Below are 12469 nucleotides of genomic sequence, written 5' to 3' on the forward strand. Positions count from 1 at the left end.
TAGCTGAAAGTATTACGTTACATTAAAAGGAAATAATAAATAATACTAAGTACTAAATACTAAATACTAAATACTAAATAATAAATACTAAATATTAAATACTAAATACTAAATAATAAATACTAAATATTAAATACTAAATACTAAATACTAAATACTAAATAATACTAAATACTTAATACTAAATAATACCAAAATATAGGTGCCCTTCTCTGCGCTTCTCAAAAGTTCTACATAAGCAAACCACTTTTTCGATTTTTTTTTCTATTTAAATACTAAATGTGAGTGAGTGGTGCAGTGTTTTTAAGTGGCAGCAGAGGATATCAACAGTGTGATTTCGACCTACTGGAGGAAGTGCCTGAGCGAGCTATTTTCCAGGAGCTACAACCAGCTGTCAGCTGTGACGTGGAAAGAGATTGAGGAAAGGGGTGAGTACCTGGTGTCTACGACACACCCGAGTGATTACGAGACATAAATGAGTGTTTTTGCCACTGATCTCATTTTGGGCACTTGCCTGTTCTGCCTGTTTGGCTTCTCTATCCTTCGTAGTGAGTGGCGAGTGTGATCGATTGTAAATACCCGCGATGACCGGTGTGAGTGGCACCCGACACTCAAATTTGTTGAGTGTGATTAGATTACTAACCACGATTTTTGATTTGCCAATAACAATGAAAATATACATTCAGAATTGATTTTTATTGCATCCTTCCGTTCGTCGCATTCATAATAAATATATATAATTTAGTTATTTGCAATATATATATAAATGTAGCATTATGTGCCTTTGCTGGAGTGAGGGTGAGGAGGAGTAGGAGGAGCAGGAGGAGGAAGAGGAAGAGGTGGGTGAGGGCCGACAGGAGGAGGTCACGGAGTTCAGAGGTCAGGGAGCAGGAGTATTATGTACACACTTCACGTGCTCTCTCTCCCGCACTCGCTCTTTCTCTCTCTCTCTCTCTCGCTCGCACTCGCTCGCTTGACTCCGAATTGTACATTAAATAATTAGTGAGAGAATTTTTGATCTTTAAATGGGAGATTCGATTTGGTTTGGTTTCGAGTGTTACAAAATAATATTGCATGGGGTTAAAAATATGCTATACGCTATTTGCTATTTGCTATTTGCTAATCTGTAATCCAATATCCATCGTCCAAATATCAGCTGTACCAGAATATGCTAATCCATTTCCGATTTCCATTCCATTTCCGTTTAGTGAATTAATATCTAATGGAATGAAAGTAATATCCATCCCAATTGTGTACTGAGTGTGGGGGGGCATTTCTTCTTCTTGGGGGCTTTTAATCTCTACAAATATGTCCGCGAGTCATCCGACTGGGACCAAACGGTCGACCACATGTTCAGCGCCAGTTCCTTGTCGTCATCGTCGTCATCGTCCTCGGACTCCGGTTGAGTTTCCCACACATCATCACGCTTCATCACTGTGTGTGGCTAAAATGTTTGGGCATTGCGACAGACGCCGCAGCCGAGGGCGAACTCCTCGCCGGTGGGCGGATGCATTACGTGCAGCGGACACTCGTCGCCCAGCAGCTGCTTGGCTTTCGGTCCGGCCGGGCACTGGGGTAACTTGACCTTGGGTATATTGGTCAGTCGCTGGAAATCGTCGTGGCAGGTGTCACAGAAGTGTGTGGTTCCAAAGCAGAAGTACACCGCCACCGAGCAGCAGTAGCGGCACTTGTACTCCAAGAAATCGGTGCCATGCTTGGGACACATCTGTGCCCTGGCCACATCCGAACAACCGCCGCATACCAGCTCCTCCGGATCGAACTTCTCGCCAATTTCCGCATCACAGCGCGCCTCGCCGCCGTAGTACGCCTTCTGGCACTTGAAGCATACATAATATGCATACCGATCCATCGCCAGCTGGGTCATGTTGACGTCTTTGCTGTTCGTGTCCTTTACCACGCCCTCGTACTTAATCCTGCAACAAAGAAAAACAAATTGAGTTGATTAACCAAACGGTTGTAGTTGCCAAACTATTGCCATCGCTTACCGCATGAGAGCCTTGCGTTTGACGTCCTGTTTGAGTCCATTTATCGGCTCCAGGATATCGGCCAGCAGGGGATGCTGGATGTCCGCCTTGCAGATTGGACACAGGGAGAAGCCAAAGGTGATGCGTGGTCCGCTCCATCGCTTCTCCAGTACCGCCTTGCAGCAATGATAGTGAAACACGTGACCGCACTCCAGCTGCAAAATTGTTAGAAATGAATGGCATTTCGTGGGACATAAGCTAGCGTTTCTCTTACATGTATAGAAGGTGCACAGGACAATGCCTCAACGAAGCATATCATGCACATGTCGTCCGCATCCTGGGTGAGCTTCGGATCCCGCAGCTCCTCGGCCAGCTCGTTTTCGCGCGTATGGCACACATGCTGCAGGCAGGGCAGGCACTTTCGCTCGCCGGTGACTCCGCCACACGCATGACCACACGGCTTGGTCTTTAGACACGAGTTGGCCGCGTACTCCTGGCACTGGGCATCCGCACACACGTTGCCGATCTCGAGCAGTCCAGAGTTGCCGGTTAGGCCGCAGAAGCGACACCTGCCCACCGCCTCCTGAGGACCCGAGATGATCGTGTGACTGCCATCACGGAACTCCACCATGGCCTTCAGCGTCTTGGAATCGGCCAGGGCCAGCAGCCAGAAGAGCTTTGTTCGGCCACAGGATTCATGCAGCTCCACACGGATGGCCTCCTCCTCCTCCTTGCACACCTGTAATATAAAATGGGACAATTTTGTCATCATACATATGTATATGGGATACCAGATTATGACTACACACCGTTCGCTTGTGGGAGCGAGTCTTGCGGTTCAGATGCAGAAAACGATCGCAGTCGCCGCAGAGCGATCCACAGGTCTCGCATTGGATGATGGCCGCTGTTTCACCATCGTCATGGTTGCTGCACAATGGACGCGTATCGCACAACTTGGACCACTGACCGGAGGATAGCTTCTCCACGTGGTCACGCTCCAGGACACACAGACTGGCCAGTGCCAGCCACAACGTGGAGGTCTTGGTGCAGTGCTCTGGCGAGCGGTAGATCTCCTCCAGCCGTGTCAGATTTAACACAGATTCGGCAATGGCCGCCTTGGTGATCTGTGACCACTTTTCGCTCAGCTTACCCTGTAGAAAGACAGCGAAAAGTAGGAATTAAAGAGTTAACAAATTGTTAAAGGCTGCACAATAATAAGAATAATTAACTTTCTTAACTCTAAGCCTTCACTTACGCTGGCCAAATCTCTGATGAGACTGATAATGCTCTCCGCCTGCTTGGTGGAAATGACTCCGTTGAGGAACCAGCGCTGGTTGAGGTTTCTCTTCGATTCCTTTCTCGGTGGCAAGGCATCGAACTGGAAGGGATCTGTTGATCCCGGCTCACCGGTGGGTGGTCGTGATCTCAGCTGCTGCACTGAGAGATCTAGGGAACTGCAGAGTCGCACAAAGGCCGGAGTCTTCTCCTGCTGTCCCGCTTTCAGAGCAGCTCCTCCGTTGCCCGTCGAACTGCCGGATACGCCTCCAGAACCAGATGGTCCCGCTGAGGCAACTGTTGTTTTTACCTTCACCTGCAACTGCAGTGACTTGGCAATGACGGCCAGGAATATATCAAGCAGACCCAGACGGCTCATATCGAAATCACTGGCCGACTGATGAGCGATACTATAATCCGCTGGTGGTAATCTTTGCACTCCCAGTAGCTCTGCAAAGCTCTCGGGTGTTATTTCCGGCAGAATGCGGCGTAACAGAGCCGTAACCTGTCGTTGGACGCGATCACTACCGGTGTGCAGGAGTCCCAGGAGATCCCGGAGCAAACCATGTTGCTGGGAGAGATACGAGCGACCAACTACGCTGCCCGACAGAGCCAGCACCATGCTAAGCATCTCGAAGCAATAGGTATCCGGCGCTCGACTCCTCTCCGGCGTAATCTCGCAGCTGGCGGAAGTGGCAGGAGCGGGTGCGGATTGCTGTTGGGGTGACTGTTTCAGGACGTGCGCCAGATTGGCCAGTTCCCAATCCTCCTTGGCTCGCTGCGCCTCCTTGCGAATGGCGTGGACAATGTGAACGATCACCTGTTTCTGCAGGTGCGATAGTTTGCTACGCGAGAACAGAATGCCCACCATGTGCTCCCTAAGATCCAACGAATCGGCCAGAAGGGAGGTACTCGGTGCTCCGCCACTTGGAGGTCCTATGCCCGCCGAGTCCGGAGGCACCAAATCCGAGCTCACATTACTGATCAGTTTACCAAATACCTGGCCGGTAATCAATCGGAAAACTCTCAGGGTTTCCGCCTCACAAATCTGCTGTTGGATGCGAGAGGCATGGCTTAATCGCAGGTGAGACTGGTGCTTGTGATCCGATGGGTCCTCGGCGCCCATTGCTCCTCCTATGGGCAGGCCAAGCAACTTGATTTGGCGCACGCGCAGCGTGTTCTCCGGTCCATGGAGCTCCAAACGGAAATGCGTACAGCTGTCATCGCAGATCTTCGCCGATATCCAGGAGCAGGCCTTTGGATCCACATCCGCCGACTTGATGACATTCGTGTCGCCCAGCGACTGGCCGGCATAGAACACCACGTTGAGCACCTTGTTCTGGAATATGAGTTGTATTAAACCAATGTCAACGTCAGTGAACCATTTGACCTACCTGAATATCTCGACTATTGTCGATGTGCACCAAAAGATAGCGACAGGCGTAGTTCAGCTTGGTCAGTGACAATTCGATGATCTTGCACTTGTTGCGATCCTCCTCGTCGCTCTCCCAAAATGTTTCCGTCGAGTTATCCGTCAGTGATTCCGCCATGGCTGGACGCGACGACACGGTGACCTCAAACATTCCAGACAGATCTGTATAGCAAAGGAGCCGTGCTCCCGCGCCCGATGATCCGCTCGTCGTCGCAGCCGGATGCACCTGATTGTGCTCCGCATCGCAGTCAGGTTTGAGTATCGTGGAAACGGCCATGGCATCGTTTTGCTCATCCGACTTGGACAGTATCTTCGAGATGTTTCCAAATACATGCGAACTATGCAGGAACTGATGATCCGCCTGGCGAAAACGAATGCCAAAGCACTGGATAGCAACCCGTTGCAATGGCGATCCGAGCGGCAGATGGAGCGTTAGATCCGCCACCGATTGCAAAAGCACGTGCAGAGACTGGGTGATTAGATGGGCAAATCTGCCGCTGATCTGGGTATAAGCCACCGGATGTTCCAGTGCAGGTTCGGAGGCCTCGTCGCCCCTTCCCTCTGACTGATGGCCACCGGTGGGATTTAGGGAGCTCACAAACCACCACATAAGATCGTGCAGGCACACACCCTGGGTGACACTGCGCAGGAGCCAGTTAAGCGCTTGCAGGGCATAAATCCTGCAGGCAGCGATTCTCAAGCTCCTACGCATGGCTGCCCTCAGTCGGTCCAGTTCGTGTTTCTGAGTGATGAACGCCATGGCGGGACGGGTGAGCAGTAGGTTGCCGCCACCATTCTGGCCAGCTGACTGATCCAGTCCCAGCGTGCCAGACCCATGATCCTTGCCGCTGCCGTCGCCGCTGGCTGTCTGCATAACGGAAACGCTGGCCAGCAGCTTTTGCGGCACCAGGCGACGCAGATGCTCCGAGGGATAACAAATCAGCAGGGATCCATCACCTTCGCTGGTAGAATTATTCCTTCGCCTGTAGACCACTTTTGGTTGACCCTCCACCGGTGGCGCTTGGTGCTGCTGCAGTTGCAGATGCATCTGATGCTGCTGCTGCTGGTGGTGCGGCTGCTGCTGCTGTGGGTGGTGCGGTTGCGGATGGTTATGCTGGGCCAGCGATGCCCAGCCCTGGCCCATCGAGTAGCTGCGATGGAACTTGGACAGATTGCCACCACCCACTGATCCGGCTGCTGTGGTACCTGGCGCCAAAGAGCCAGAGAGCAACTCGTAGTTGTTCGGTTCGCAGGACTCGTAGGATATCTCCGACAGCGGCTGCGGGCGCGAAAGGTAAGATTTGGTTAGAAAAGGACTTGAAGCTATCACCAATAGCCATCTCATACTCACCCTATCGTAGCCATTATCATTCGAGTTGGGCCCCAAACCAAACATTTCGTATGGCAGATCCTCGTGCCCAGCCGTGCCCAGGCACTCCAAGCACGCGAAGCTTTCCGGCGCCAGCCACACGTTCTCCGGCGCCACCGGTGGGCCACCCACAAAGCTCTTGCGGAATGCTCCACTACCCACACCTGGACCAAATTTGGAGCCACTCAATCGAGTTATACGGCTGCAACGACTGGTGCTCGGCTTCAGATCGGAATTACCCAGCTGGTGTTCGATCACCACGGGCATGGCCACCACGGACATTTGCTGTGGGGAGCGCTTAGAGCTGGAGCTATTGGCGGCCAGGCTACCTGCTCCTCCGGCTGCCGAACTGGAACTGGAGCAGAGCTCCAGCAGGAATGTGGCGTTCTCTCGCATCGTCGTGTACACCTCAGCATTGGCGATCAATGTGGTGGACTTCACACCAAACAGATTCAGTTCGTTTCCTGCAAAGACGATAAGGATTTGGATTGGAATCTACATAGTGTGCATCGAAAGACTTACCTTCGGCGGCACTGGACTCCAGTTGGCGGGCGGCACTGTTGATGTTGTTGGCGCTGCGACAGGAGGCGAGATAACGATCGCGGCACGGATCGCACATCAGGAACCAGGATGAGGCACCTTTGCCACCCTCACCGCAGTTGCCAGCCCATCCCTCGCAGAAGATGCCCACGGAATTGTAGCCCTTGCCTTTGGCCGATTTCCCGCAGCCAGGATGGGCAATCCTCATGTGATAGGTCACGGGCATGGGCAGGAATAGTTCGCAGATTTCGCACCAGCTGCCGTCGTCCTTCTTTTTGCGCTTGCATTTCCTGCCCAGATCTTTCTCCCCGCCGGATCCCTGGTCCGAATTCTTGCCCTCCTTGCCCTCGGTGTCTGCATATCCGTTAAGATCTCGACCGCCGGGTGAGAGCAGCCGGGGCTCCCTCTGCTCCAAGGCATTCGACTGTACAATTTGAACGCAACCGGAGCAGATCTGCTCCCACAAATAGACAAGACATCGCAGAGCCGGCGGCAAAACGCTTACCATTTCGGGCAGAGCCTGCAATTTCTGGGCTGGATCCTCGCCGGAATTGATGGCTGCACCGCCACCACCGCTAAGGAGATTCTTCCGATACTTGCTGCGATTGTGCAGCGAGCAGTTGCCACTCTTGGTGAGGGTTTCCAACGTGCTCGGCCGGATGTTTAGATAGTTACCCGCATTGGCCACCTCCACGGAGTGCCGCTGCTGGGCCTTCTGCTCCCGCGATAACTGCAACCTAGGATCACCGGCCTCGCCGCGACGCGTGACCACGGTGGCGCCCTCCTTGGGCAAACCGGGATGGAATTTGAGGAAACTGGCACAGGCCATTGCATCGTGGACGACGCCTTCGTGCCAAAGGAGGGCAGCAAACACCGCACGGATGCTCTCCGCGAATGAAGGAGGCATTGCCCGTTTGATTGGACCCATGGCGTTCCGCTTGCAAGCCGTGGAAGCGGAAGTGGAAGTGGTGGCCAGCTGCAGTTCGCTTTGCTGCTCCCCCTGACCCGTCGTCGTTGTGGTAATCTGCAATAGGCTCAGCTCATCCTCGAGGCCACTGGTTTCGCTGGACACAACGGCACTACGTTTGGGCGTATGTTTCGGTGTGGAAAGCAGCGCCGCCGTTTGACTGGCCGAATAGTTGGGTCTCCTCATGCTGGCCAAACTGAATTCCGGATCCTGCTCCTGCTGGCTGCGATTGCCATTGCCGCGCGGCGAGTCCTGACCACCCATCGCACGTACCAGCTCCCGCACCGACACGCCGCCGAGTGGTGGCGAATGTGACGGCGTTAGGGGCTGGGATCCATCGACAGCGTCGCCCTTGAACCACTTCTGCAGGGCCTGCAACTTGATGGCTCCACCGCCCACGACGCCAGCTATGGCGGATCCTATGTGGGCGGGCAGTAGTTCAACGGCGGGCAGTGCCTCCTGTTCCGGCTCTCGAGCATCGGTATCCTCATCACCCACCTGCTCCTCCTCCTTTTCGTGCTCCTCCTGCACGTGGGCCTCACGTTCGGCGAGATCGATGTGCTTCGCAGGATAGAGGAAGGGATTGGTGGACTGGTGACCGGCTAGGAAGCGTCCTGGCTTGGTCTTGGCCGGACTTAGGACTGGACTGGGATCCGGTTCTGGTTCGGGACTCGCCTCGCCACTAGCTGACGGCGTTACAGGCGGCTGCTCCTCCTCCTCTTCCTCGGCCGTTGCGCCCTTTCGCACGGGATTCACCTCCTTGTCGGTGACTGGCTGGAGCAGCATCCTGGCCAGGTGCTGATTGAACTGCAGACACCACGCCTCCGTCGGATACCAGCCCATGGTGCAGTGCTGCCGTATGGACTCCGTGGATAGCCGCAGCCAGACGCCATCATCGTTCTCGATCTCATCGATGAACGAGATCACGCCGCCCACCCGCACCACGCCCACCTGTTCCGACTGCAGCGTAGGATGCGATCGTATCCGCAATCCTGAACTGTGACGAGCCTGAAATCGGAATCGAGGATTAAATTATCACCTGATTACTGTACTAATGTTCTGTTCTGTGACTGGTAGTCATTTTTAAAAACTGATAAAATAGATAAAGCTAATAGATAAGATTGCTTATCTGCCATTATCTGTCTTAGGAAATAACAATTGATTTTCCTACCTGAAAGCGGCGCAGCTTGCTGGGCGCTTGTGGCCTTCGCTGAGCGCTGCTCCTCTGAGTGGGCGGTGGGAGGATGCCCTCCTTGACGTCCACGCGGTAGACCTCCTCCAGCGGTATGCCATCGATGGTCACCGCCAGGCAGTAGGCGCCCACCGAGCTGGGCGTCCACTGGACACTGAAGGTGCCATCCTCCATGTCCTTGGCGTTGAGCAGTTCCGTGACTCGTGTTTGCACCGGACTCGCATAGCGCAGCTCCTCGAACGAGTAGTTGGTGTAGGGCTTCATGAAGGTAATCGCCTTGAAGACCATCTTCTCCTTGGAGGTGGGCTCGTAGTTGAGACGCGGTGGTGGCGCCATTCCGCCCCAGCCCCACGTGTCACCGGAGGAGCGACGCATCCAGACATTTGGACCGGTTGCCGAAACTCCGGCTGCTGATGTGCCGGGCGGTCCCGTTCCGGTGGCACTGCCATTGGGACCCGAGCCCGTGGGTATCGCCTTGATTTCAACCTTGAGTTCCGGCACCAAAACCGCATCCCCATACTGATCCCGTATGGTGACCGTCACCTGGGAGGGCCAACCGTAGCGCAGCGGCTCCGTGATGGTGTTCAGCTCACATCTGGCGAAGGCGAAAAGCGGAGTATTAATGGTAATACCAAATATTTGGTTTGTGGGCATGGAATTGGGCAACCTACTTATTGGGATCCAGTCTAGACTCCGGCTGCAGCCAGGCGGCCAAACGGGCGCCCGACGATCCTGGCGCACCGCTGATAAAGTCCTTAAGGAACTGCCGCTCATTTGACTGCGATCTGAAAAGATGGAAATATTATAAGATGCAATAAAGTAATGCCAATAAAAATACGAAGTAAGTAGGTATGTACATATGAATGTACATATGGTATGCATACTTTATGAGTATACAACTTAATTTGTATAGATTTTTCATAGTTTCGCATAATTTGTAATTATGATTGGTAACATTAATTATATTATATATGTATATTATTATAATATATAAATTACATAAATGACTCCAATGTTTAAATAAGTGCTAAAACCGCATTAAAATACACTGCATTGCATATTCTGTATGTACATACATTATGTACGTATGTATGTATTTAGAAAATGCCTTGAAAGTGAACAAATATTTGTTTTCCAACTAATGAAATAATGTTGTAGAAGCATAAATGGGCATACATATAACAGTCAGAATGCATTCACTGCTCTTCGGCCTGGATGATGAGGGGTCAATGGTTAGGGTCACGAACTGAACAGGTAGAATCGCGGTGCACTTAAATCCATTCCATTCCATTCCACTTCAATCCAATCCAATCCCATGCAATCCAATAAGACGCACAGCATCAAAGTTGGACCGCCCGGCTGACCTGCGGTTCGCAGGCGGAAGAAGTGCGGCACGTAGGGCGACTGGAAGTCGTGTGGAAGGGGGAAGGGGGGAGGCGGAGGATGGCTGGAATGGGTCGAAGGGCACGTAACGGCACAGCGGGCGGTGCACGTGTGCGATTGACTGGACAGGCACACACATGCAGCGACGTGTGAGAAAATAAAAGGACGTCGGATTGAACACTCATTCATATGAAGACCGGTACCCACACTTATGTATCCCATTGTTGTCTTATCATACTCAGCAAAGTTATATTACTTTATGATAAGTATTTCGATTACATACTTAATACATAATACCTGATAGCAATGGTACATGATACGTTTTATATGTACATCATTTAAGGATAGAGTAATTGCTTCAAATGCTCTTTAGTCAGACCATGACTATGAACTATCATTATAATGATTCGATCCAATATAAAACTGTGTACAGAACGTAGAATGATATGAAATCCAAATGGAGCTTAACAAATGTTCGAATGCGGTCAACAGGTGACTTAGCTCGTGACAATCTTTCCGCTTTGGAAAATTGGGGGCTGTAACGGTCGCATTTTTGGGGGAAAAAAAAGGGAAATGGAAATGGAAATGGGATGGGGAATCCAACCGAAACACACGCAAAGCTGCGTACACACATTTTTATTTACATAAAATGCAAATAAAACAATACCAAAAAAAAAAAATAAATACAAATGAAAAGGAAATGGGGAACAAAAAAAAGGGGAATGGGGAAAGTGGAGTTTCAGTGTTCCAATACACAAACTCATGGAAGGCGACCCTGCAATTCACGGCGAAACTAAAAACAAAACAAAAGCGATAAATGGGGGAGAAGGAACGAGAGGCAAAGATAGAGAGATGGAAATAACAGCAACAGCAACAACAACAACAAAAAGGGCAGTTGTCCCACATGTGTGTGAAAGTCCGTAAGTGTGCGGGAGCTACCTGTGGGAAACACGTTTCCACTGCAATTTACCCCATTACCCCCCCTGAAACCGCCTCCCATTCCCCCCTCGTAGACAAATGGAAGTGGAGCGGAGAGAAAGGGATGGAGTGATAGGCCCAGGCCGGGGGCATTGAACGAGAGGGAGTGCAACGGGTAGACGTGTGTGCTCCCTATTGCGGCAATGTAATCGTTTATTCATTCATTCATTCAATTCAGTTTTTATCGTGCCACAAAATGCGGAAGAGTTGCCTTGTCCAAAGGGGCACAACAAATGGCAGCAAAATGAAAGTGGGGACAGAGAAAGAGGGAAAGAGGGGATAGCCAGAACGCAAGAAAGAAACAATGACAAATAAAATATATGACATTCATCAAAATCTTTATCGCACACTCAACTCTATGAAGAAGTCGAACCACTACGATATATATGTAATATAATGTGATCGGATGAACAACATTATCGTATATTTATACCAATCGTGATTTCATGAATTCTAAAGAAAAGCCGTCATTCGATAAATACAAATACATGTAATACGAGATTACCGACAAAGTATATTAATAACTAAATCGAACATACTAAAAATATTATAAATTGTACTGATATGAGCAGCAATTTATAAACAAATAAAAACCAATAAAACGATTTTTGGAAACAACTGTCTGTAATGCCTACAAATCGTGTCCTCCAACTCCTGAAAAATCATTGAAACGTGAAAAAATTGAACGTGAATATCATTTGAGTCTGGTAATTAACTCAGGCTATAAAATCACTTTAAATATTTCAAATGATATGGGTATTTTATTGATCGAAAATAATAAAAACGAAATGTTTGGCTTGAGTTCACTCAAATATCTCTGGGGATTCCTCTGGCACGCCCCCATTATAAGTTGATTTTTCTTTTGGAAATCGGGGAGGTTTTCGGAAAGGAAAATATCGTGATACTGAAACACAGGCAGAAATCACCGATACGACGATGTATGTAATAATTGAGTGGTTCAGATAGGGCGGGGAACCCGTATCTCCGTTCAACGCGGAATGATCATCTCTCTCTCTTTCACACTCTCTCCCTCTCTCTAACTCTTTTGCTCTGGAACTTCCGCTTTCCGTTTTGCCGTCAAATTGAACGCGAATTGATTTGCCGCAATATGTGGGGGATGCACCGAAATGGGGAAAAGGGTCAATATCCATTGCTCCCTAATGGCTTCAATTAAATTTACCAACCAATTTCTTCCCTCACAAAACACTTTTCTACTTTGAAGTTTCTACGGACTTATACATAAGTATTGAAATTAGATATAAATGGATTGTATGGATTTTGTAACCAATATTAGAAGAACGTTACAAATTGTGTAGCAAAGTTGTAAGTGGACTATAGGAATATGCAT

General features: G+C 50.2%; 1 protein-coding gene across 1 annotated transcript in view; it reads right to left on the reverse strand.

Annotated features, from left to right (window-relative positions):
- Positions 1 to 688: 688 nt before the first annotated feature.
- LOC120456064 (E3 ubiquitin-protein ligase highwire) overlaps positions 689 to 12469 on the reverse strand; it is a 43559-nt gene continuing 31778 nt past the window's right edge. The window contains exons 14-23 of the mRNA XM_039642654.2: positions 9432 to 9545; positions 8740 to 9355; positions 6584 to 8576; positions 6044 to 6525; positions 4655 to 5971; positions 3241 to 4599; positions 2795 to 3136; positions 2260 to 2724; positions 2007 to 2200; positions 689 to 1934 (exon numbers count right to left, since the gene is read on the reverse strand). Coding sequence (XP_039498588.1) covers positions 1445 to 1934; positions 2007 to 2200; positions 2260 to 2724; positions 2795 to 3136; positions 3241 to 4599; positions 4655 to 5971; positions 6044 to 6525; positions 6584 to 8576; positions 8740 to 9355; positions 9432 to 9545 — 7372 coding nt within the window. The 3' untranslated portion in view covers positions 689 to 1444. The remainder of the gene's footprint in view (positions 1935 to 2006; positions 2201 to 2259; positions 2725 to 2794; positions 3137 to 3240; positions 4600 to 4654; positions 5972 to 6043; positions 6526 to 6583; positions 8577 to 8739; positions 9356 to 9431; positions 9546 to 12469) is intronic.

Source organism: Drosophila santomea, chromosome X (genome assembly GCF_016746245.2).
Source record: "Drosophila santomea strain STO CAGO 1482 chromosome X, Prin_Dsan_1.1, whole genome shotgun sequence".
Lineage (NCBI taxonomy): Eukaryota > Metazoa > Arthropoda > Insecta > Diptera > Drosophilidae > Drosophila > Drosophila santomea.